At 35.2% G+C, this 25,550-nt stretch overlaps 1 protein-coding gene and 1 non-coding gene across 5 annotated transcripts; both read right to left on the bottom strand.

The window, feature by feature from the left end:
• Positions 1 to 7,814: 7,814 nt before the first annotated feature.
• On the bottom strand, positions 7,815 to 8,011 carry LOC114323643 (U2 spliceosomal RNA). The gene has a single exon (XR_003651285.2). It is a non-coding gene; the product is annotated as a U2 spliceosomal RNA (small nuclear RNA).
• Positions 8,012 to 11,724: 3,713 nt separating this feature from the next.
• Positions 11,725 to 25,254, bottom strand: LOC114323616 (pre-mRNA-splicing factor ATP-dependent RNA helicase DEAH7). Of its 4 annotated transcripts, none has more exons than XM_028271271.2 (19): positions 25,079 to 25,254; positions 24,884 to 24,907; positions 21,690 to 21,752; positions 21,405 to 21,546; positions 21,069 to 21,290; positions 19,412 to 19,488; positions 17,696 to 17,951; positions 16,864 to 17,034; positions 16,598 to 16,743; positions 16,292 to 16,389; positions 15,694 to 15,802; positions 15,408 to 15,585; positions 15,071 to 15,300; positions 14,752 to 14,928; positions 14,410 to 14,481; positions 14,130 to 14,306; positions 13,820 to 13,881; positions 13,544 to 13,696; positions 11,725 to 13,458 (listed from the first exon to the last, which is right to left on the bottom strand). In XM_028271271.2, exons 3-19 carry the CDS (start codon positions 21,693 to 21,695, stop codon positions 11,859 to 11,861), a joined length of 3,876 nt encoding a protein of 1,291 aa, XP_028127072.2. In that variant the 5' UTR covers positions 21,696 to 21,752; positions 24,884 to 24,907; positions 25,079 to 25,254; the 3' UTR covers positions 11,725 to 11,858. The 4 variants fall into 4 exon arrangements, with proteins under 4 accessions (XP_028127072.2, XP_028127073.2, XP_082727586.1 ...); XM_028271272.2 differs by having other exon boundaries at positions 21,690 to 21,743; positions 25,079 to 25,226; XM_082871460.1 differs by having other exon boundaries at positions 24,884 to 25,230.
• Positions 25,255 to 25,550: the final 296 nt, after the last annotated feature.

The raw sequence follows: 25,550 nt of genomic DNA, 5'->3' as shown, positions 1-25,550 counted from the left end.
TTCCTAGTTTGTTTTGGGATTCCGTGTTGGTGACTAGGGAGAAGGAGTAGGGTAGGGAGGTATCAGATAAGGGTGGGTTTATAAAACAAAATGTCATATTCTTTATTGTTTCCTAAGAAATTTTTTTTATTACTATTGAAATGGATTTAAGCTCACGGGTGTAACAAGGACTTAATGAACACAAAATTTACAATGCATTGCATTAGGGAACAAAAAATTTTAAAAAGTCACATTTTTTTTTTTCTAATTTATGTTTTCTCCATCAATAGTGACGGGGAAATTCCCATGTATTCTTCAGCTCATGATAATGCCCCCAAAATGGTGACTGTAAATGTCACTTACCCCAAAAAGAGTCATGCGAGAATAATTAAGGTTTCAGCATTGGGTGAGTTCTACTGAAATAAATACAAAATGCTTCACACTTACATATAAATTGCTTAGGGAGGAACTTACAATGGATGCTTATACATTTAATTTCTTAGGGAAGAATTACCATGGATGTTGAAGTTTTGTTTTGCTTTGGCTACTTAAACAAATATTAATTTTTTGGCATTAAACACAGCCAACAATATGTTAAAATTTTTTAATATTTTTAGTTTACTTTATTGAATATAAGGACTAAAATTTCATAGTCAGACCTTGTAGATGACATAATCGTTAAATAATGTACAAAATGCATCTAGTGGCCCGTTCCATGTGGTGCAACTTCCGATAATTTGCTGAGCATTTTTTTTCTGTTTTCCTTGCACATTTTTCAAGGCTCTATGGTAAGAAGATATTGCAGTCTTGTAAAAATGTTTAACGGAGAAAAGTGTATCCTGCATGCGTTTCATTGACAAAATTTTGCAACAATCATTCCCAATCGTCAATAGCTATTTGTCTGGCCATTTTTTTTCTTCAAACGTTACAAACTTGGTCAAATATGAACTTTTTGGAGGTTTTGGCTAAGGGCATGAATTCTTACAATTCTTAGAAGTTTGTTAGGTTAACATGCCTTGTCAACTTGAAATTGGAGTATCTGTTTACTTTTATGGTTAATCTTGTAAAATACTTGGTTCAATTTAATAATGATAATGATCATTGGTCTTGAATGTATCTTTTGTTAGACCTTATGTATGATTTCCAGCTTTTGATTGAGACTAGATGCTGTAGTTTTTTAGTCAATCTGGTACTGGTGGTTGGGATCCTCTAAATTAGTCCGTCATGGCAATGAATTATTTTCCTTTCAATCTGACATGGCATAGAATTAGTGAAAAATCAAAATTTGCACAGCTGAATCTAAAATTTTGTCTTGGGATCATACAACTAACATCTCATTCTAGTTTTCATGATTTCTGTTAGGCACCCTACATCGCTCTCTTGGTGTTGGGAAACAAACTCAAAGATGAGAAACAGTATTCAATCTAAAATGTTAATACTTTTTTGTCAAAAAAAAAAAAGAAAAGAAAGTAAATAAATAAATAATCAAGAAGAGACAGTTGACAGGTTTTTCTAATACGATCTATTTCACTATCAGGAAGCTAGACGAGCATCAGAGAAAGTGTATGACGTGGCGAAAGTGGACGAAAGAGTGAACAGAGCAGTGGCAGCGGCTAACAGGGCAGCAAATGCAGCTAGATTAGCGGTGGTAAAGGCAGTCCAAAAACAAATTCTATACAATGGTAACAACGACAACATTCCTACGCCTTTTATGCGAGACTGGTAATCCGACTCTAATATCACTAAAATCATCAATCAGTCTTCTACTACATGAGATGGCTGCTAGAGGAAGTTGCATTTTGTGATTTTCCTTCTAGCATGCCTGCATTTTCCATTGCAGTTTCCTTTCCTTTCCTTTCCTCGAAAGTATTATGTAATATGAGGCCTTTTCCAGTAGGAGAAAGGGTTGAACTAATGAGTATTAGCATAATTCAATATGCTGAAATTTTTAAATATTTTTATTTTACTTTATTGAATATAAGGACTAAAATTTCATAGACATTGTAGATGACATAATCGTTAAATAATGTACCATGGGATTGATAGTCCTACAAATAGGGTGATTACTAGTCGAAGAGAATAGTTAATCCGCTTACTCATATTCCCAACCAAACACTTATAATTAGGTCTCACAGATTATTAATCAAATCTCCCTCTTCAAAGAACCCAACAAACATGCCTTACTAGAGCAATGGGCCTGCCAAATCCAACGAGGCAGCTCAATGGATGGAATTGGCATTGTGCAACCAATCCACCCAAAACTATCAAATGGTAACTCATAACAAGTATTAGATAGAGAATCTTTACAAAGAGTTAGTTATCTGACAGAATATAAATTAGCAACATTTTATGCGTCTATATGATCATTTATCTGTTGTGCATTTAATTTATGAGTTCTGTGTTATGAATTCAATCGTAGTTAAACTGGTGTTGTAGCACAGTTGCTTACTCTTACAAAAATTCCTGACTCAAATTCTTAAAATTTCTGTTCTAGGATATTGTTTACGCAATTAGCATCACTGATTTGTCCAGCTGAATTAGAAGATAATCGAGTTCAAGTAATTTTTCAATCTTCTTAGAGCTATATATATATATATATATGAAAATATAGGTTACTAAAACATTGTAGGCATTTTTTTTTATTTTTTTGCGACGGTAACAAGATGGTCGCTAATACATTATAGGTATTTTTTTATATTTTTTGCGACTGCAAAACATTAGTCGCCATAAGTAGATTGGGCGGTCGCAAATAGTTTGCGACTGTTGTTTTGCGGTCGCAAAAAGTATTTGCCACCCCCACATGCGCGACCCCCATTTGTCGTCGCATGAGCTGTCGCAAAAAGTCTTTTGCGACTGTCTTTTTATTATTTGCGACAGCTTGTAACTAAAAAAACTATTTTTTTTTTTTTATATATATATTTGCATCAAAAAATTTACATTTTTTTTCTATCTAGTGTAGAATGATTTAAAAACATCACCAACCAGATAGAACTCACCCAATGCTGAAACCTTAGTTATTCTTGGATGACTTTTTTTGGGGGTAAGTGATATTTACCGTCACCATTTTGGGGGCATTATCATGAGCTAAAGAATACATGGGAATTGCCCCGTCACTATTGATGGAGAAAACCGAAATTAGAAAAATAAATAAAAAATAAAATGTGACTTTTTTAGATTTTTTGTTCCTTAATGCAATGCATTGTAAACAAAACAATATATTATAAGGCAATAAGAGAACTGTCATACCTGCTACACTGTTGACAATGACTCTAGCAGTCTTTGCCTGAACATCACAAACTTTATGCCTTTTGTGGTAACTCTTTAAGGAGCTCAAGTCCCTGTTACATCAGTGAACTTGGCAAACATGTGGTATGATAAGTTCAGAACGTGTCCCTTTCAAAATTTTGTGTTCATTAAGTCCTTGTTACACCCGTGAGCTTAAATCCATTTCAATAGTAACAAAAAAAAATTCTTAGGAAACAATAAAAGATATGACATTTTGTTTTATAAACCCACCCTTATCTAATACCTCCCTACCCTACTCCTTCTCCCTAGTCACCAACACAGAATCCCAAAACAAACTAAGAAAAATCTTGTTTTTTCCCCTCCTCTGCTACTCTGTTTTTTCCCCTCTCCTACCATCACCCATCCACCCTAGGAAACCCATAGGTTTTGATGTGGTTGATTTCAATGATGAAAAAGTTTCATTTGGATTTATGCGCAACCCAGATATGTCATTTCGGGTTAATCACAATCAACATAAACTTCTCAATCAAAATCCATCCTCTATTTTTGTTGATTTCCAAAATGATTTACTAAGATGAGAGCATTTTTAAATTTTTCTATGTGGCTGGCTGGGACAGAGAAAGGAAAGGGAGAGAGGGGATGGCGTTTGGTCCTTGTAGGTGGGAAGACAAAGGACAATTCGGTGATGGTGGCGGACGATGGCGGCTACTACGGAAGAGAATGAAACATAATCTCATTAGAAAAAAGATAGTGTAAAGTTTAAATATTGGTAGTAGTAGAATCGTAAATCTACCCCCACATCATTCATAATCTAATTAGAAAATATTATCCCACAATGTTTAAAAACAACGCATAATGTTTGAATATAAGGGGTGATTGGGACATCTAATAGTTGCCGAGCTAAGTAACGTTAGCTTATGACTCAAGCGAGGGCACCAAAGTGGTTGGATGATGATAAAGTTGATAGATGGCTTCAACGCTTGAACTCAGGCTAGACCGGCGAACTTGTAGGTTCTAACTAGCTTAGTTGAACTCAAGCTAAAACGATTAAACCACTAGGTTCTAACTAGCTTGGTTGAACTCAGGCTAGACCGAGTAAACCTCTAGGTTCTAGCTAGCTTAGTCCTGTAGGTTCTAGCTAGCTTAGTTGAACTCAAGCTAAAACGATTAAACCACTAGGTTCTAACTAGCTTGGTTAAACTCAGGCTAGACCGAGTAAACCTCTAGGTTCTAGCTAGCTTAGTTGAATCCTAAGTTGAACTCAGGCTAGACCAGTGAACCTGTGAGTTGTGCCCAGCTTAGTTGAACTTAGGCTAGACAGTGAACCTGTAGGTTCTCTATTATAGCTTTAGTTTAAGTCATTGGACAACCACTTCTTTTTCTTTCTTTTTTTTGTAATAGAAAATATAAAAAAAAAAATTAATATTGTGATTATCAAGGATGGACTTTTATTTTTCATGTATAAAATAAATAAATTAGTATTGTTATGATCATGGATGGATCTTGAAATTTTGAAAATTTGAAAATCTAAATATACTTTCGCACCCTGTGGATCAGTCCTTGGTGATGATTACAAAACATAAAAATGATGATTTTTTCTATTTCAATCAATAACATTTGGTGGGTTTGGCAACTAACCAAAAAAACTCTTCTTTTTTTTTGTCTTTTGAATATTATATTTTTAAAATTTGTGTCAAAGATTTTACATTTTTTGTGTATCTAGTGTAAAATGATCTAAAAACATCACCAACTTATTTTCACTTTTATTTTTAATGAATTGTTTTTCATTTTTTTATAACTTATTTGGTCCATGTAGTCGAGTAGACTCTAAAATGCAAAGTTTTTTGAAATTTTTTGAAAAAAGTTCATTAAAAATGAGCCCCAGTTCCACTAAATTTTCTCATTAGAAAAGAGATAGTGTAGAGTTCAAACACTGGTTGTAATAGAATCATAACTCAATCACATATCGTTCATAATCTCATTACAAAAGGGATAGTGTAAAATTTCAACATTGGTAGTAGGAAAATCGTGAACCCCTCGCACATAGTTTGAAAACAACCCATAATGTTTGAATATAAGGTGTGATTGAGACATATAATAATTGCCGAGCTGAGTAGCGTTAGCTGGTGACTTAAGCGAGTGCACCAAGGTGGTTGAATGATGGTAAAGTTGAAAGGTGGGTTCAACGCTTGAACTCTGGGTAGACCAGGGAACATGTTCGTTCTGGCTAGCCCAAGGGTTTTTTTTTTACATGTATACAATAAAAAATTAATATTGTGATGACCAAGGTTGGATTTTTTTCATGTATAAAATAAATAAATTAATATTGTTATGATCAAGGATGGATCCCCGAAATTTGAAAATCTAAATATACTTGTCCACCCTTTGGATCTATCCTTGGTGATGATGTTCAACATAAAAATAATGGTTTTTCCTATTTCAATCAATAAAATTTGGTGGGTTTTGGCAACCAACTAAAAACTCTTTTATCTTTTTTCTTTTTTCTTTTTCTTTTTTTTTTTCAATTTTATTTTTTTAAAAAAAAATTGATCTAAAAACATCACCTACTTATTTTCACTTTTTTTTTAGTCAATTATTTTCCATTTTAATTTTATAACTTATTTGGTCTATACAGTCGAGTACATGCTAAAATGCACAGTTTTTATGATTTAGATAAAAATCATTGGAAAAACAAACAAACATGTCATAGAACATATCAAAGTTAGCTAACATAAGAAAAAAAAATGCTCAAAAAATAACTCAAGAGTGGCTTACTTTGTTAAAGGATTAGTTTGCAATTCTTTTCTTTTTCGTAATTTTTTTCTCAGGAACCAAACAGGGGAAAGAAATCAAAAAATTTAAACCCTAGTTGAGTAATCAAGATCAGAATCATACCCAAGTCTCCAAAAGTTGAAACATTGGCCAGAGAAGAGGATTGAGGCTCGATTTGTTCATTGTTGAGTGTGTTTTTCTTAATGGATAATTGAACTGAGTGAGAGTTCTCATGCACTGAAATGCAAGAACCCATGTCTACAATGATACCTTCTACACGTCTGAGAATTAAATTTATAGTTTTGTAGAGAGAGAGAGAGTAGGGAGTGATGGGGTTAGGACAATGTAAGACAAAGCAAGAATTTTTTCTGATTTATGCTAAATAAAGAAGCTCATAAATAAATTATAAAAACAGAAAAGAAAAAGAAAGGGTATCCAACCAAAATCTACTAAAGGGAGTAGATTTTGGTCTTCAAAGGTAATGGAAGTAATGGCATGTGCAAATAGTTTTTATTCATAAATTATGATTTGATTAAGATGAAAGTAGAAGTTATCGAGGTTATCAAAATAAAGTTGCAAAAACCAAACTATTGTCCTAAAAATTATTTAGAAATTACATGTTTATGTGGTGCTCTTAACCAATGAATGTGTTAAAAAGGATAAAAGGATTGAACTTATCATACATAACCAATCAAAGATGAGTTGGGACAGCTCACCTATCTCTTGTCTACTATTTAGTGGATTAGTATCTAGTAAGCACCATCTATCTCGCAATTATAATAATTTAATGACTATGAAACTATTGAATAAATTTTCTTAATGTTTGTGCCTACAAAATGAGGATTGAAAAACCTTCTTTTTATAGGATTAGCTTGAGTCTGATTTTGTTTACACTTTCAAATACAACTTATTTATCTAAAATAATGAGATTCATAATTTTGGATGAAGTCAATAAACTTTCTATACATAAGAAACGCACTATTTTATACCAATAAAATATTATATTTTATTCATACTTTTGTGCCTTTGTATGGGAGTCGTGCACTTCAATTTTTTGGATCCCCAAGAACCTTTACTTTGCTAACATGCAATTAGATCACCCAATGAAATTTTTAAAACAGTATACTTGATATTAGTTAAACATGTTTTCATTACATACTAATCGATCTTGTAAGCTTTGAGTTGATAACTTGGCAAAGATGTTTTAATGAAAATGAAATCAAGCAAATTCTTACATCCTCAAAACAAAACAAAACAGAGTTCAATTCTTATATGATTATAGAAACAATCTTAGGAATTACAGAATGATCATATTAGCTTTTATCCCAAAGGGGCTTTTTTTCTATCCTCCTCTAGAACCCTTTTCTTTCTTCCTCATCACAACCCAAACATGTAATAGGAAAGGCCCCACCTATTAAAACTAACATAAATTACCATTGTTTCATTACACAAATGGGACCAAGGAAAACTCAAGCCCCAACAAACACGCAGTCTCATTAATGGCCTAAACCCCATTAACTTCATTAAAGCCCATATGATCAAAAATCCAAAAATAACTACACGATTTTACAAACATTCTTGGGTATTACAAAACTACTTTTGGAACGGTATTTCCATGTTTCCCTCCTAAACTCGCCTAGAGTGGATCAAACCCAAACCTAAGAGGGAAAGCCACTATTAAACTGACAGAAGCTTTACACTCAAGACCCAACAAATTCGCCGATCTCAGTAATGTGCCCAAACCGCATTCTAAGCTGAGCCCCAGCTTCATCGTCAGCCCTCTTTCATATGTATCAAAAAATCTTTTACTAGAGTTGGTGGGGTGCGCCCGGCCGAGGCAATAGTGCAACGCCAAGGCGACGCTCGAGAAGCCCCAGCAGCAAGCTACTGTTTTGGACCCTCCCCCTAAAAAAATTAATTTAATATCATGTGAACCAATGGCCCACGTATCAGATATTAAACTGATAAGAACAGATACTACACTTGATCTTAGCCAAAAGGCCGAGAAAGGTATGCTTATTCCTCACTTGGGCTGGCTCTTTAATAGCCCAACTTACCACCCCTCTTTCTCTCTTAGCCTCGATGTGGGACTCTCTCCCTCTCTAGACTCTAGCTCCGAACAAAACTCTATCGGAATCAAACCAGTCACGTTAAACTGGGTTGAACTTGAAGCATTTGCACCTTTGGAAACCATCTGAACCCATAACATTGGTACGATATCTGTTAGTTTTGTTAGTTTTATGGGACTAGTTTGGATTAGTCCCATTACTGCCATAACAATGACAACATGCTCTGTTTGTTTGTATTTTTTGTATATATATCATTGATCTAGACATTGTTTTGCCTACAAAACAGAGGTCAAAAATCATGTGGACTAAACCCGAGTAAATTAAAATCATGTTTCTTAATGCAAATTGTTCAAAACATATTTTTCAAATTCAAATTGTTAATCAAATAGTGTTTTGAAAACTCATCTTCATAAAACTAGGTTAATTTGAGAAATAAGTTTTAAAATATTTGATTTGAATTTGACAATTTGTTTTGAAAAAGGGAGGATTTGGGTTTTTTTTTTTTTTTTAAAAAAAAAAAAATTACTCAGTAATATAGCCCATCTATCTGGACTATATTTGAAATAATAAAAAAAAACAACCTATAATTTATGCCACTAATTTTATCTAGAAACGCAATATGTGATACAGATTCAACTCTTGTGTAGGTATTATGTCCTCCACTTAGATACTATTTGGCATCCTCTATATTAACATGCTTTTTTTATTTTTTTGGTCATATCACTCTATTTTTTTACATATCTTTTCGTAAAATGTCAAAAAGTATACTTATTTAAATTAATTTTTTGAGTCACAAGTTAATATTTTTGGATTAATTTTTTAGGTATGTAGTATTGTTAACCCCTCGCCCAAAGTTTTGAAAACGCCATTAATATAGCAGTGTTGATTAAAAATATTTTCAAATGATATAGTTTCAGCCTTTTTTTTTATTTGTTTGAAAAATTTAATACCCTCCTCTTAAACTTTTTTATTTTTTGAAAAATGGTACTAATATTGTAAGCCTTAACGTATTCTTTCCGAAATTAGAATACTGTTTTCGTCCCAGAATGTTGTTGGTTTTACACTCATCACAATTCACAGCAAGCTCTCACCATCAGCAATAACTTTGTAAAATGATGAAATCCAAACAGCTCTTATGGAGAGTAATGTTTGGTTGCAAAGAAAGAAACATTTTTTATCAAAAACATTTTTCTTTGTGGCAATCGTTCTGCTAAATTATTCTCTCACCGTTTTTGCAGTGACCAAACTGTGTGGGCAAGGCTGTTGCTGTTCATTCACAGCAAAAAACATAGAATTGAGCTCACGTTGATGTCGATGTTAATGAATCTACTGTCCCTCCACGGCAAATTGTTTGCTTTCTCTTCTTTTTGTTTCCTAGTGTTTTGATTTTCGCTCTTCTGACAAATACACAATAATTAAAACAGGCTCTTGTTTTCATCATTGAATAATAAAATAATAACATAAAAAAATCAGGTGTTTTCCTCTGTAATCATCACCTACTCATGAAGTTAGGATGAACAAAACAATTTCTTAGTTATTGTGAGAAGAAAATGAGGAGCATATTCCATAAAACTACTTTTAGTGGTTTTGAAAATAAATAAAAATAAGATACCATGGCCTAATAGGGCCATTCATATGCCATATTTACAGAGATGAAGTAGCTAAAATGCTCATTGATAAATCCAGTTTTAAATAAATTTAAAAATAAAAAAAAATCTCGATCATCCAAAAGTTAAAAAGAATTTTGACAAGTGATCAATGGAAAAATTATCTCATAAATCAGAAAAACTAATTGTAAATAAAAACTATATCAAGTGCAAGCGAGCACTACACCTGGTGTAACTAATTGCAAATAAATGAACTATATCCGAAACTATGTCTAGTGCAAGTGAGAACTGCTTTTGATGCAAGTGAACATTGTGCTCGGTGTAAGTAATTGCAAATCAACAAAAATTTATCTAGAACTATGTCGGCTTCAAGCGAAGAATCGCTTCTGATGCAACGAATGGCAAAGTTTCCTTAACTTGTAATTAGTTTTTCATTTTTCATTTATCTAATCTTTTTTGTAGAATAATTATGGTAAAAAAAAAAATCCTAGGATGACAATTCCCTGAACTACAGCTGATTTTTTTGGCAATTTTTATATTTTGTTGTTTGTAGTTTGTGTTAGTTTTTTTGTTTGGTCTTTTGGGACCTTCTTCTTGTTCTTATTCATTTATATTGTTTATTTTATTTTAACATAACTGTGTTTTACTTTTCTCCAAAAAAAATAATAAATAAAGATTATCAAATAATTCCCTTGATCTTATGTTATTTTTAAAAAAATAATACTCTCCCTCTCTCATTGATGTAGTGATTGTACTATTCTTACACTTTCTTATGCCATTTTCTTTCTATAAATCGCCCTTTCCCCCAACAACAAAAACCAGACCTTAATTACCAATTTTTAATATTCAGAGAATGGGATTTGAAAGTATGGAGGAAAAAGATCTGAGAACCAAGAGCTTTCGCGACGAAGACTACAATAACAGAAGGGTGTTCTTAAGAAGCTATCCTCTTCAATGGGGAGGAGATGAAGGTGAAGAAAACAAGCAAGACACAGTCGAAGTCAGCTACGGTGGTGGTGGTGGTGGTGGTAGTGGTGATGGGAAAAAGAAGCCCATAAAAAAGTTAATTGTAACAGTTTTTGAGTGGGGTGAAGGAAAGATTTTGGTGTTGAGGAGATTTAAGCACAAGATTGAATTTTACATCATTGCTTGTCTTCCAGTTGCCTTCAAACCTCCAACCGCCTTAATTTCAGCTTAACATCTTGGATTCGAGATCTTTTGTCACGTATCTCTTTGCAACGGTTTAGATTTGAAGTTGAAGAAAGCCGATATTAAGTTGCCGCTTAACGTCTTGCTTCTTCTGCTGTCACTTCCCTCCTTATAATTTGTGTACTTTCCATTCAACTATATCATGTATGTCACTGGATCCATTCTTGACAGATTTTCATTACGCCATGTGAATGAGAGTGCAACGAGACGGAGATGTTCGGAGATAAAAGGATCCATGGCCCATGTACAACTTTTTTCTTATGCTTTTACTTCTCTCTCTCTCTCTGTTGAATAAAAATTATCTTAAATTCATCACTCTCTCTCTCTGTTGTAATGCATTCCAAGCTGTAAAGACCATGTCTCGATTCTCCAAATTTCTATGCTAAAAGATTTTCACAACATCGTGCAACTAAATTTCTATATTAAAATTTTTTAAATACCGTGCAACTGAAAGTGCATTTAGACTGAAGATTTTGTGATATAGATGACCTACTCCTGCAAATCTATATTAATGAGCATCCTATAATGTAAAAAATTTCATCAAACTATATTTTATTGAGATAAAGCAAGTTCTTTCCTCTCTTCATATAACTAATAGGGACAACCTTAATGGATACAAAGTTATTTCAAGAAAAAAACCTGTCTCCAAGGAAACAGAATTTGCTGCATCAAAGTTGAAACCTGATAATCTATAAACAGAATTTTAAAAATTTCAGAATAATAAAAAAAAAATTATTCAGTTCAATATAATCAACAATTTCAGTTTAATTCTAATATATTTGCCAAGAAATTGAAAAGGAAAATGCCTCAAACAACAAAAGATCAATACAGCATATACCTCATTCATTAATCCGTGTACTCTTTGATTGATGGATAAATTTCTGCTGAATGTAAAAGAAATCAACGAAACAAATCCTCTACCCCCAAAAAAAAAAATTACATATAGTAACACCATATGATACAACAAAAATTACATTTACAAACCAAGCCTCTTAGGTCTCAGGTAAGTGGAAGAGCCTTGCCGCATCCCCGGCGTTGAGACTTGTTGCTGCGTCTTTGCCCTCTTCTCCCTCTCCTTCGCCTTGCTCTCTCTCTCCGCCTCTGCTTGTACCTTCCTCAAATTCTCCATCTCCTCCTCCATCGCCGTCTTTTCTTCCTTCTGTTTCTTCTTATGCTCCAACATGGAAGTATCCGAGTCCTTCACCGAAAAGAACATGGGTCCAAGCTCGGCCAACCACTGGGGTTCCACAGCTGTTGCACACTGCATGTATTCCTTCGTTGTCAAGATCAACTCATGATAAACCACGTAATCCGGAGTGTAGCCCAAACCATACAGAGCACTGCTTGGGTGCAAGTGACACGGCATTCCATTCCGGCAATTAACGTACTCCCCCACCCCCTTGAGCCTTGCAGCGTTGTGAAAGTACGCAGAACAGATTGCTTTCCGTACAATATCCCAATCAGGGTCACATGATGTGAGCGGGATTTTGAGCGTTTTGAGAATATCAAGTAGTTGGGATCGTACCTCCCTAGCCTTTCGTAGCCCTTTAACGTGGAGAAAATGGTCATTACACCAATCTCCCCGGTACTGATTAGCTTTCCATTGCTGGTAAACGTTGAGCAGCGTCAAATGGTCTGATTCAGGCACGAAGAATTTTTCCCTTGCAGCATCGCTCTCCTCTGCCCTATCTTTAGGCCTAAAGAACACAGATGGCACTGAAAGCATTGACACAATTGTCAGAACTTCGTTTAAGCATCCAAGCTGTTCACCCATCAAAAGCATCTTAGCAAGTGGAGGATCTAATGGAAACTCCACCATTTTCCAACCGAGATCAGTTAGGTTTCCGACATTATTAAGGGCACCCAAGACCCACAACTGGTACATGGAATTAAGGATGTTATCCTGTGGAGGTGGGTCCATGAAATCAAAATCTAACAAGTTCTCGATTTTGAGGGACTTGAGCAACAAAACCACATTGCCAAGATTAGTCCTCTGAATTTCAGGCACCGGACTCTGCAGCATTTCGTTTTGGTATGCAGTATCTGTATAAAGACGATAACAGGTTCCCGGACCGGTTCTACCGGCACGCCCGGCACGCTGGTCAGCAGCGGCACGGCTCACAGGGAAAACTTGAAGAGCATCCATACCCATCCGTGGGTTGTACACCTTCATTTTACCATATCCTGTGTCAATGACATAGTAGATTCCATCTACAGTCAAAGATGTCTCAGCAATATTTGTAGCAACAATACATTTGCGAGCCCCTTCTTCAGCTTTCTGAAATATTTTTGCTTGCAAATCAGCTGGTAACTGGGAGTAAATAGGGAGAATCAAGAGTTTAGGAACAGCTTTCTTTGTGGATGATACGAGCTGTTCCATACGCTCTGAAAGTGCATAGCAAGTTGCTTCTATTTCGTCTTGGCCAGTCATGAAGATTAGTATGTCACCAGCGGGACTGGTGATATGGATAGTCATGGCCTGCTTCACCGCAGCTTCAACATAGTCTTCACAAGGGGTTTTACTATACAAAATATTTACCGGGAATGTTCTTCCAGGGATGTGGAAAATTGGTACACTGTAACAAAATGAGAAATCATTCATGCTTAGTGCCTAACCACAAACAATGACCACGCGCAGTTTAGTATTTATAAAAAATTTACCTTCCAAAGAAATTTGAAAATTTCTGTGCATTTAGAGTTGCAGACGTCACAATGAGCTTGAAATCACGACGCCGGGCAACCACCTTCTTAAGGATCCCAAAAAGCACATCTGTGTTAAGTGATCTTTCATGTGCTTCGTCCATTACAATGACACTGCAAAATTATAACCCTGATCGTCAGTAATTTGATTAATTGTGAACAGAACTGAACACCCAAAGCTAAGCAAATATATAGCCTCAAAAGTTTCAATTAAAAAGTAAAATATAAAGCTCATACCGGTACTTGTCAAGATCAGAGTCTTTTAGTGTCTCACGCAGAAGTACACCATCAGTCATGTACTGTAACAAGGGAAATGAAAAGACTCAGCATCACATAATCCCATAGAACATGGGCACCCAAAAACAGCAAACCAAGATACAACAAGACCAGAATCCACAATTTTTTATAAAAAAAATTGCAATATCAAAGTTGCGTCATATATAACCATCCAAGAAAAAAAATTTCCCTTGGAAATTGAGATAATAATATCACTTTGGGATTGACTTAAAAATGTATTCTTTCACAAGCACAAAAAATAATTAGTTACCTTGATTACGGTGTTCGGTCCAGTCACATCCTCAAAGCGAATGGCATATCCAACTTGATCACCCAGTTCAGTTTCCATCTCTTCACTCACTCTTTTGGCAACACTCATGGCTGCTACACGCCTTGGTTGGGTGCAGCCCACAATGCCATTAATTGTGTAGCCATCTTCACGCAGATACTGCCAACAATTTCTAAAGGTCAGACTACAGATGATAACATAATTACAGCTGCACTCTCAAAACTACAATAACCATTATATGATCTTTTACTAATAATTGAACCTGTGTCAGTTGAGTTGTTTTTCCAGAACCAGTTTCTCCGACAACTACCACAACCTGGTTTTCGCGAATCACCTACTCCATGGGAAATTGAAGCTGAGTTAGAAATATGTTCAACTGGAATGGTAACACAACAAAAGAAAAAATCCAAGGAATTCTATCAGTGCTATCATCACTTCTTAGTTGCATATCAAGTAAAAACAGGACTTAAGAAAGCACTCAGATGTCTAATAGGATAGTAAAAAGGACGAAAAATTTGTAATAGAACATTTTATCAGCAAGTGGATTAGTGAACGATCCTCCAAAAAAAAAATTATACTGCATACAAAAGGATAAATATCAAACCTGCAATAACTCCTCTCGTACAGAATATATGGGCAGATACTGGCGTTGCTGAGCTAGTGTTTTTGACTTTGCAAAATCACTCACTGCTTCATCCTTCTTTAAGTGTGTAGCAAACTTGGCATCTTCCTTGAAATCAACTTCACCTTCTTCACCTACTACAGCGGTATCTGCATCAACCTATCATAGAACAAAACAAAGCTTCAGTGACGTGCTTCATGTGTGTGTGTGTGTGCGCGCGCGCACGTGTGAGAGAGAGAGAGCAATCCATTTCTTTATTAACAGAAAAGAAGTCAAGTTTTCAGTTTTCAAAGCATTATACCTGCTCTTCTGTCTTCTCAACACCGAGGATATCACCAAGTTTTGAGCCTGCAAGCTCCCAAAAACGTTGACGTGATTTGTTCGAACTTTGTTTCTCATGAATTTCCCGTACCAGAGCAGACCCTTTCCGGGATATAATTGCCATATCTGATGTTGGGTCTTTTAATGGCATTATTGGCTCTGCTTGCTTTGTGAAAACAACCCTTCCATCCAGGAAAGGGGGTTTTGTATCTGTGACAAGAAGCAATTACAAAAATATAAGATAAAAGAAAATGGCAAGAATTAATTGACCAGGATTTCTGTCAATTGATTGGGAAAGGATATCTGAGTTGTCATACCATGAACAAGAAGAATAACCTTCCGCTCCTCCTCATCATCAAATTCAGTCTGCACCTCAGTACCTCTAACTGCTCCAGATCTCAGCAGTTGCCTGTCCTCCCATTGAGCATTATCGGCCGTGAGCTGTGATAACTTTTTGCTCTGAGCAAGTGTCATTTTTGTTCCATCCCTTCGAACCTGTAATTCAAAACTTATAATTAGTTTAAAAGGGAGAACAATGCTGAATGGCAGCATATCTCAACCAATGCCATAAGTTGAAACTATGAAAAGACATTTCCCTCATACCAGTTTTTTGGCCAACTCTGTCTCTTTCTTTTGGAAAGAAGCATCATCGCCGAGGAAAAATGATGAACTATCCACATCAAACATTGTATTTCCTTCTTCTCTATCATACCTACAAAGTAATAGTTAATAGGGTGAGTATGAAAGGTTAGAGATAGCAGGTACATATTCCTCGTCATGTAAGTCTCATGAAATCATATACAAAAAATGTGATAACGACCACCAAAATAGAAATGCCTCAGAAGCTGACATTTTAAGAACACCTAGGTCAAAAAGGTGGTTATGGTAAAGTAAAATGTGGAATCCAAGGGACTTTTAATGCATTTACTAAATTCAAACAAGGTTTTTGGATGACTATTCGCTAAACAAAGATTGAATTGTTGAAACACCGGTTGAGACAGCCAAAGCAATCACATAAAGTTGTCAAATTTATGTAATCTAATCTACCCGACTAGCCCTCTCTTTCTCCAGAAGTAAAATGTTAAAACTAGTCATCCTTCAAAATTGACACATCATATACATACCAAGCATTTCTATCATGTCAAAGATGAGCTACATGCAGTTACAATGTAATATATAAACTCCAGCTAAAGCTAATTACCATGCACGGTCAGAATTGTATTCCATCTCCAAATGCATGCTCTCTGTGATCTCTGGATTGTTATCTTTAGAGAAATAGTTATTATCGGCTTCTCCATCCTGGATATAACAAAAATAATAAATAAAACACAGCAAGAAGGGCATAAAAATTTACTGCACTAGCTCCTTGGTTATGGATAAAGAAAGCCAATACATCCAAGCATTGTATCCACAATCTTTATCAGATTTCAAGATTCCGTATGCGAATCTTCTTTTTCAGGATATTCTTGAAGAAAAATATATTTTGGACATAGTGATGCGATAATACCTCAGAGGAATGTGAATTGTTGGCAGAGGAAGTACGTTGGTGGGACCTTCCACCATATCGAGTATTAGAAGATCTAACAGAAGACCCAGAAGCACGGATTGGAACTGGAGAAGGTGAAACAGTATCCCAGGGAGAAGCATCATGTCCTGTACACATTCCATTGTTCACTAAAATTATGTCCATGAATTAACAAAAGAAACCAACAATGGCCAAGTTCAATACCAAAGCACGTGGATTTGTTGTTTTAAAGTTATGTATTTATTTACCAGATTGGGGTGTATGGCCTCCCAACCATGGCGAAACCAACCGTGCATCAGGAGAGGCCCCAATTAACATGGGGGATGGTGAAGGCTGATGATGCCTGCTGGAATTAGAATGACTATCTCGATGTGGTGTATCTTCCCATTCCCATCTTCCATCATCCCAATCAGATCTCCCTGCAAAAGTTGCAACATTTCAATATTACTGAAATGGTCATAAAAAAATATTTGTTGAGTTACAATTCCAACCAAAATAAATAACTTAATAAAGAAAGGATTTACCAAGTGTTCAATATAATCTAAAATGTAGAATCCAAAGATGAATTTTTTATATTTGTCAGGGCTTAATTTTTATAAAACCTCAATGAGGAAGGGAGATGGAAGTTGACCCTAATCATGTAATAATCGAGACAACCCAGTTGCCACTTGGCAACAAGACTCCATCGTAAGAATTCAAGGATAAGAATAAAACTTAAATGAAGAAAATATGAAAAGCACTCTTCCTGGACCCACTCAAACAAAATTATATCATATCTAAAGTAAGCTAAAACCAAAACTTGATTCAATTCTCAAATATATCCAAACCAAAAAAAATGTTTTAGAGGGGATTGATTCATAAAGATTGCTGAATCATTTTTAAACATTAACTAAGGAGGAGAAAGGAGAGAAGGTTCTGAACATATGCCAAACTTGTTCTCAACATCCTTATTTCTAATTTCTTTTGCTTTTTCTTTTCATTGTCCAGAGACCATTTCCAGAATCTTGCATCTTTAAAAATTAAATATCAATTGATAATGCAAAGTCAAAAGCAACCTAAATGATGAAAATTGAGACATACCAGGTGTCCACCTTGAATCTTCATATCTACTTCTTTTTCTTTCATACTCCTCACTGTACTCTCTTTCATATCGATTGCGTGATACTCTACCCTGATTTTGCTCTTCACGATCAGTACTGTGTCTCCTCCTCATCCCCCTGCTTTCACTTCTAGAGTCATCCCTGAAATAACTTCTCTCCCCACCACGGTCACTAGTATCGTACCTAGGGCTCCTATCTCGAGCATTTTGGGAGCTTCCAGTAGATGCAGCTACAATCTTTAGTTGCAGGTAAAAAAGTTGGGAGCAAATTATTGATTATTCATAATGGCAAATTTTTTGACTACTAAAAAATAATGCCAGTATAAAACAGCAGCAAAATGGAAGAACCAAAATAGCAACCAGATTAACCATAACACAAGCCCACTTCATTCCTAACTACCTCCTCAGTATATTTTTGGTACCAAGCACACTAAGTAAATCTTTGATAATTAAAAATACAATTCCTAACAAACTGATAACGAAACCATCAAACAAGCTATCAACATAGATAGAGATAGTCATATTAGTATATTACTCACGTGAACATCAAAATCCATTAACAGTCCCAAAAATTTAGTCCAATAATGGAGTTGAACCGCCAATCAGGATGTGCTTTTCATTAGTCCAAATTGGCAAGCACGGAACCTGAGATGAGATACTTCTTTATAATATTAGATTAATACTTTAACACCTGTCGAAGAAAAGGTTCTATAGCACAAACAAAAAGGTCACTATGTTTTGTAGTACAGAGTGTTGGATAATATCTTCATCCAATTCTCCCATTTTAAAAAATGAAAAAAAAATAAAATAAAATTTGAAAACCCGAAAACATGAGAGTAGCTAAAAATAAAAATGTTGAGATGGTTTATTATTGTTATTTTATTTTATATATTTAAGCACGTTGAGACAAATGAGTAGTGTTAGCAGGAAAAATAGAATAAGAAAAAAATACACTCATGAAAGCTTAACTAACGATAAAATGAAAGAGAATCAATCAAGATAATTTAGCCAATTGCAATATGACCAACTAATACACCAGTATGAAGGGGTCAATAGAACAAAGTTGAAAGTTGGAAAAGAACAAGAGAAAGGCAAAATAGGACAACGATTGGGTCCATTAAAGAGACATGACTTACACTTGAATTAGTCTATGGCTTTGCACAAAGTTAGCTCGAAAATTGATCCATATAGATGACACCAAGCAACTGAAATTAAGATTTTTTAAGTTGGGTTGAGTATTATAAAACCTTTATCTCTTCCACTAACCCTCCCTCACAATGAGGGACAATGGCTACCCTAAGTATGGCACAACTGCCCGACCTTCGATGTTTATAGTACAAGAAAATGCAATTAATACACATTGGATTTTCCTTTGCGCTTACTGCAATTCCATTTGAAAAAAAAAAAAAGGCAAACAAACAAATAAATTCTAACTTTTAAACTCAAAATCAATATTGATACTTTTCCTCATCACTCCTAAAGATATCTATTGTTGTCTCTATTTCACTCAACAGGACACCTAAAACATTAGCCAGACCCTTACAATCTACAAGATTTGAGGACAATCAGAAAATCTCGCCAGCAGAAACTGGTTTAGTTTCATCAACAAATATTTGAAAAAATCCACATTTGGTACACAAAAATACCATAGAGACATTGAGAATCCTAAGATAAATAAGGGAAAATATAGAACTAACCTCAGAACGGATATGTTCATTTGATCGATGCCTCCTCAGTGTGTCACTTACTTGTCTTTCTTCAGTCACATTACTTTCTGCAAAGTTGGTACACAAAAATTTTCAGAAATTTTTTTTTTCCCTTTGTTCACAATGACAGAAATCAAAGTAGAGAAGACCAACACAATCAAACATCAACTAAACAAAAATAGATTTTTTTAGGGGCATTACTTCGTAGTGGGGTTATTAGGACCACATCTACTGCTCGTAATACAGTAGTGAATTTCGTTGATGGTATTGATACTTATTGAGTTTGTATGGGGCTGGATAGCTCTTTTATACCATCTATACATGGGTGCAGGTGCCCTTTTGCTTTTACACTTCTTAGTGAGCAAAATGTCAATTCTGTCAAAAAGTATTCATCTTTATCTAATAATAAGGTACGCTTGGATTTCAAAGTCCCTTTACTAAGAGATAGAGCAATCGTCAATCTCCAGCTCAAAGCTTACCAGTACAAAACCACGTGACCTGTCCTCGTTTATGTACCCCACTCGCGCTATTTAGCCGTGCCAACTCGCCATTAACTGGCATATTTTTTCCCAGCTACATGACAGGACTGTATTATTACTACTCCTCAATGAAATGTTGCAAATTTGAACCCCAAAACCATCAAAAACTTATTTAAAACTATACACAACCATCACCAACGGCTTCTTTTTAGCTTCTAATCCATTTGTTTTTTTGCAATACAGTCATGTAAAATATTGTCAATTGCCTATTTGACATTCCAACATTTTTCTTTTGTAACTTCAACATCTATTTGTTTTGATACATTACCTTCTAATGTCACAATTTGATCGCTGTACTCTATGCTAGAACCAATGTCTTATTGATCTAGATTCTAGTCATTTGACCACATAAACATCTAGGTAATAAATAAATAATAAAAGAAAAAAGAAAAGGCCAGAAAGCAACCAAAAAGGAAAAATAAAAAGAAAGAAAGCACTTCCATCTAGAATCCAAGTCACAATTACACCATCTCCGGGAAAAATATCTCCTCAGGCCTAAAGCAATCTATCACCCACACGAAGTGTAACTAGTTAATTATGCAAAGTTTATAAACTCCATAGGACTTAAGACATAACCATGACATGGATTACCACATTTCCTGACTGCCATCACACACACTTCTTGAGCCGAAGTAATCACTGCTTCATAGCAACAGTAAACTCTTGAAAATCAATATTTCTGAACTAAATCAGTTTAATTACTGCCCTTCTGATATAAAGTTACTATCAAATTGATTGTTTGCATAGCTTTCTAGGATTTAAGATAACTAGTCAAACACTTTAAATGCGCATCAAGTAGAGATAAAAACAAGTTTGAAGAAAAAGTGGTAGACATTGCACAGTCATAAGAAAGCAAGGGCATTTACAAAAGTACATGCAGAGGTTGGCTTCATGTATAATTTAATGAGAGACCAAGAGGAAAAGTAAGACACTACATAACTTACCAAAAAATTAGAAATATAAAAAAAAAAAATTAAAAGAAATTTTAAAAATAAAAAAGACGACAGACAATATAACAGTACATTACTAGTCAAAAATAAAAACCAGTTCAGAACTTAAATTTCTAGTAGCAACTAGCAAGATATCACAATTTAAAACAAAGAAGGTACCTGAACGAGATGCCTCACTTGCAGATGCCTCACGATACCTCCTACCAGTAAAGCTACGTGCACTACTGTTTACATCACTTCCTACTTCATCTATCCCAGACAAGGCAGAGTTCTCCTCTTCATCCAAAGATGCCACAACAGAAGTAACTCTCTCCCTTGGAACCTTGAATGCACCATCTACTTTAGATTCGCCACGTTTCACATTTGCAAGCACATCTAGCCCTGTTTCAAATTCACATATTGACCTTTAAGTAATGTAATGGACATCAATTTTGCATGTCACATGTTTAACATTATTTATTTACTATAGAAGTTACATGTCCATGTAATTCATACCTAGAAGGGATTTCCTTTCGGGAGGTTTGAACACTAGTCTATCTTTCCCAGGTACATATAACCCCCCGCCACTGGCCTTCTCAGGTTCCAACACTGTAGTTGTCTTGTCCAGGTCAATTAATCCACAATCGCCTCCTTGGTTCTAAACTTGACAAGGAAACTTTATCACAAATATTTCCAAGGAACAATTATGTAGTAAAACAAATCTTGTACAAGGAAAAAAAGAATAACATATAGCTAGGCAGAAAACTATATCATGATAAGTTTTGCAAATTGGACACTGACCTCCATGTTGGTTTGATGAACTTACAACACGACAACAATCCACAACAGCTGAACCTGCATTAACTGCAACGATTCAATTAAATCTCTTCCCATGAGTAGATGATTTATGCAAAATTCTGTGGACAAAACCTAACTTTTCAATACACATTAATATACCAAAACAATTACATGCAACTATATATATATACACATCTATTATGGATTTTATTCCCCTAAGAGCAATGTCTCGTCTACATGAAACAGATTTAAAATTAAAATCTTTGATATTGTAATTAGAGTTGGTACAAAAACCTAACTACAACACATGAAATAAACGATAAATTGACATCAATTTTCTCATAAAGTTCAAATTTTGGTTTAACAATTATCCAAATTAGAAATAAACTACGTATACCAAACATAATTGAAGTAAATAAATAAATAAATAACTCACGGAACGTTGATTAATCCAGATAGAGAGAGAGAGAGGGATACAATAGGTGTATATAGAGAGAGAGATTACCATTAGCGAGGAGGGAGTTTCAAGGGCTGAATTTGAATCGACCTTCGAGGGCTTAGGGTAAGGGTTTCGAGAGAGTGAGAGACAGTTGACACAGGGAGATTAAGGGGGGTCCAACTTGAAAAGTGAAAATATGGAACCACAAAACAGAGACAAATTGGCTGTATGAGAAAGTAGATCTCGTCTGAGTATTAAGAGAGGATTGGGGTTTTATAGGTCGGTTTAGATATTACATTATTAGTGATTCGGTCGGTTTCTGTTTATTCGGTCCAACACTTGCAGGTTACGAAACCGTTGACATTTTTGCAATTTAAAAGTGTTTGAGAAGAGAGTTGAATTAAAATAGTCGGTAAAATAGATTAAAATAATTAGGGGTGGTAAATAAAAATTATTTCAAGTGCAAGCGAACACTACGCTTGGGGTAACTAATTGCAAATAAATGAACTATATCCGAAACTATGTCTACTGCAAGTGAGAACTGCTTTTGATGCAAGTGAACATTGTGCTCAGTGTAAGTAATTACAAATCAACAAAAATTTATCTAGAACTGTGTCGGTGTCGGGTTCAAGTGAATAATTGCTTCTGATGTAACGAATGGCAAAGTTTCCTTAACTTGTAATTAGTTTTTCATTTTTCATTTATCTAATCTTTTTTGTAGAATAACTATGGTAAAAAAAAAAAATCCTAGGATAACAATTCCCTGAACTACAGCTGATTTTTTTGGCAATTTTTATATTTTGTTGTTTGTAGTTTGTGTTAGTTTTTTTGTTTGGTCTTTTGGGACCTTGTTGTTCTTATTTATTTATATTGTTTATTTTATTTTGACATAACTGCGTTTAACTTTTCTCAAAAAAATAATAAATAAAGATTATCAAATAATTCCCTTGATCTTATGTTATTTTTAAAAAAATAATACTCTCCCTCTCTCATTAATGTAGTGATTGTACTATTCTTACACTTTCTTATGCCATTTTCTTTCTATAAATGGCCCTTCCCCGCCAACAACAAGAACCAGACCTTAATTATCAATTTTTAATATTCAGAGAATGGGATTTGAAGGTATGGAGGAAAATGATCTGAGAACCAAGAGCTTTCGCGACGAAGACTACAATAACAGAAGGGTGTTCTTAAGAAGCTATCCTCTTCAATGGGGAGGAGATGAAGGTGAAGAAAACAAGCAAGACACAGTCGAAGTCAGCTATGGTGGTGGTGGTGGTAGTGGTGATGGAAAAAGAAGCCCATAAAAAAGTTAATCGTAACAGTTTTCGAGTGGGGTGAAGGAAAGATTTTGGTGTTGAGGAGATTTAAGCACAAGATTGAATTTTACATCATCGCTTGTCTTCCAGTTGTCTTCAAACCACCAACCGCCTTAATTTCAGCATAAAATCTTGGATTCAAGATCTTTTGTCATGTATCTCTTTGCAACAGTTTAGATTTGAAGTTGAAGAAAGACGATATTAAGTTGCCGCTTAACGTCTTTCTTCTTCTGCTTTCACTTCTCTCCTTATAATTTGTGTACTTTCCATTCAACTATATCATGTATGTTCCTGGATTCGTTCGTGAAAGATTTTCATTATGCCATGTGAATGAGAGCGCATCGAGAAGGAGATGTTCGGAGATAAAAGGATCCATGGCCCATGTACATCTTTTTTTTATGCTTTTACTTCTCTCTCTCTCTCTCTCTCTCTCTCTCTCTCTCTCTGTTGTATAAAAATTATCTTTAAATTCATCACTCTCTCTCTCTGTTGTAATGCATTCCAAGAGGGGTGGGCGCGGGTCGGTTGCGGCCACGAAACCTTCAATCCGCCATCCATCCGCCAAATTGGCGGATTGAAGAAAATCAATCCGCATCCGTCCGCCAATCCGGCGGATGCGGATTGAGCGGATTGGCGGATGCGGATTGAGCGGATTGGCGGATGGATGCGAATCGGTTTGGCGGTTTAAAATTTTAATTTTCAACGTAATTCAACATGCGAACTTCCTCAAAAAAAAAAAAAAACAAAAAATGTGGACTTCTCTCCTCAATCACCACTTGTGTGCAATGTATATACAAACACTGTGCACTGTGCAGATAAATAATTCTTGGCTTGCATAAATAACTCTTATTTCTTGTACCAAGAATTCCTACTGGTTCTGTAATGGAGTTGAAAATGGGAAACTTTTCTGGTTCTGTAATGGAGTTCAAAATAAGAACACTTGCAGATAAGTTCTGTAATGAACTTGCATATAAGTTCAAAATAAAAACACTTTCAGATGAGTTCAAAATAATTCTGTAATGAACTTTTCTGGTTCACACATAAGTTCGTCAAACCAAAATAAAAACACTTGCAGATAACAACTATTTCATCAAATAGATTTCATTAAAAAATTGTTCATGCATTCTATATTCTGTTCATTATAATAAGTTTGAAACATTTCATCAAACAACTAGTGGGTATCAAAAAAAATAAAAAAGAATACACATGCAGATAACAAGTTAACAACCCAGAAATCAAATACAAGCCAGAAACAAGCAAGTCATAGCAGAAAAATTAAAAAAGCAAGAGATCATGAGAGTTTCCATGGATTGTGAGATAAATTATAGGTACACAAATAGTGAGTCAAACAGTGTAATGAACAGACAATATTTATTAACAAATACAACCAACAATACAAGAGAAGAACAAAGAAAGAGAGAATTCAACGGAGGACTTACTGATAAAACGAACTTGCTCTCACTCTGTCGGATTGAAAATTTAGAGAGAGACAGAAAAGGAATTTGTGATTAGGTTAAGAACACAGAACATAGAACACACGTTGGGAAGAGAAGAAAATGAGGAAAATAGAACAAGAGAAAAAGAAAAGAGGAGGAGAAGAATAGATTTGAATCGAGGCTTCGATCGCTGCTCACCAGTGTCGCCGATCGCCGATCATTGCTCGCCGCCACAGTCGCAGCTCGCTGATCGTCGCTCACTGTCATTCCAGTGAGAAAGAGAGACAGAGAGACAGAGAGGCAGAGAGAGAGAGATAGAGTCGTCGAAGGAAGAACCTAGGGCAACAAACGTGAAATGAAAAAATGGAAAACATAGGTGAGGCGGGCGGGTCGGGTACACCAATGGGAATGGCGGATTACCGAGACCCGACCCGAATCCGTGAAATTGGATATTTTGGACCCGTATCCGTCCGCCATAGCTCACGCATCCAACCAAAACAGCACGGGTCGGGTCGGGCGGATCTGACGGACCGGAGGACCCGTTGCACAGACCATGTCTCGATTCTCCAAATTTCTATGCTAAAAGATTTTCACAACATCGTGCAACCAAATTTCTATATTAAAATTTTTTAAATATCATGCAACTGAAAGTGCATTTAGACTCAATGAT

The sequence above is a fragment of the Camellia sinensis genome, chromosome 5 (assembly GCF_055761805.1).
Source record: "Camellia sinensis isolate YWXY chromosome 5, ASM5576180v1, whole genome shotgun sequence".
Classification (NCBI taxonomy): Eukaryota; Viridiplantae; Streptophyta; class Magnoliopsida; order Ericales; family Theaceae; genus Camellia; species Camellia sinensis.
Note: the sequence above shows the minus strand (reverse complement) of the source record. Positions and strands in the feature narration are given on the sequence as shown.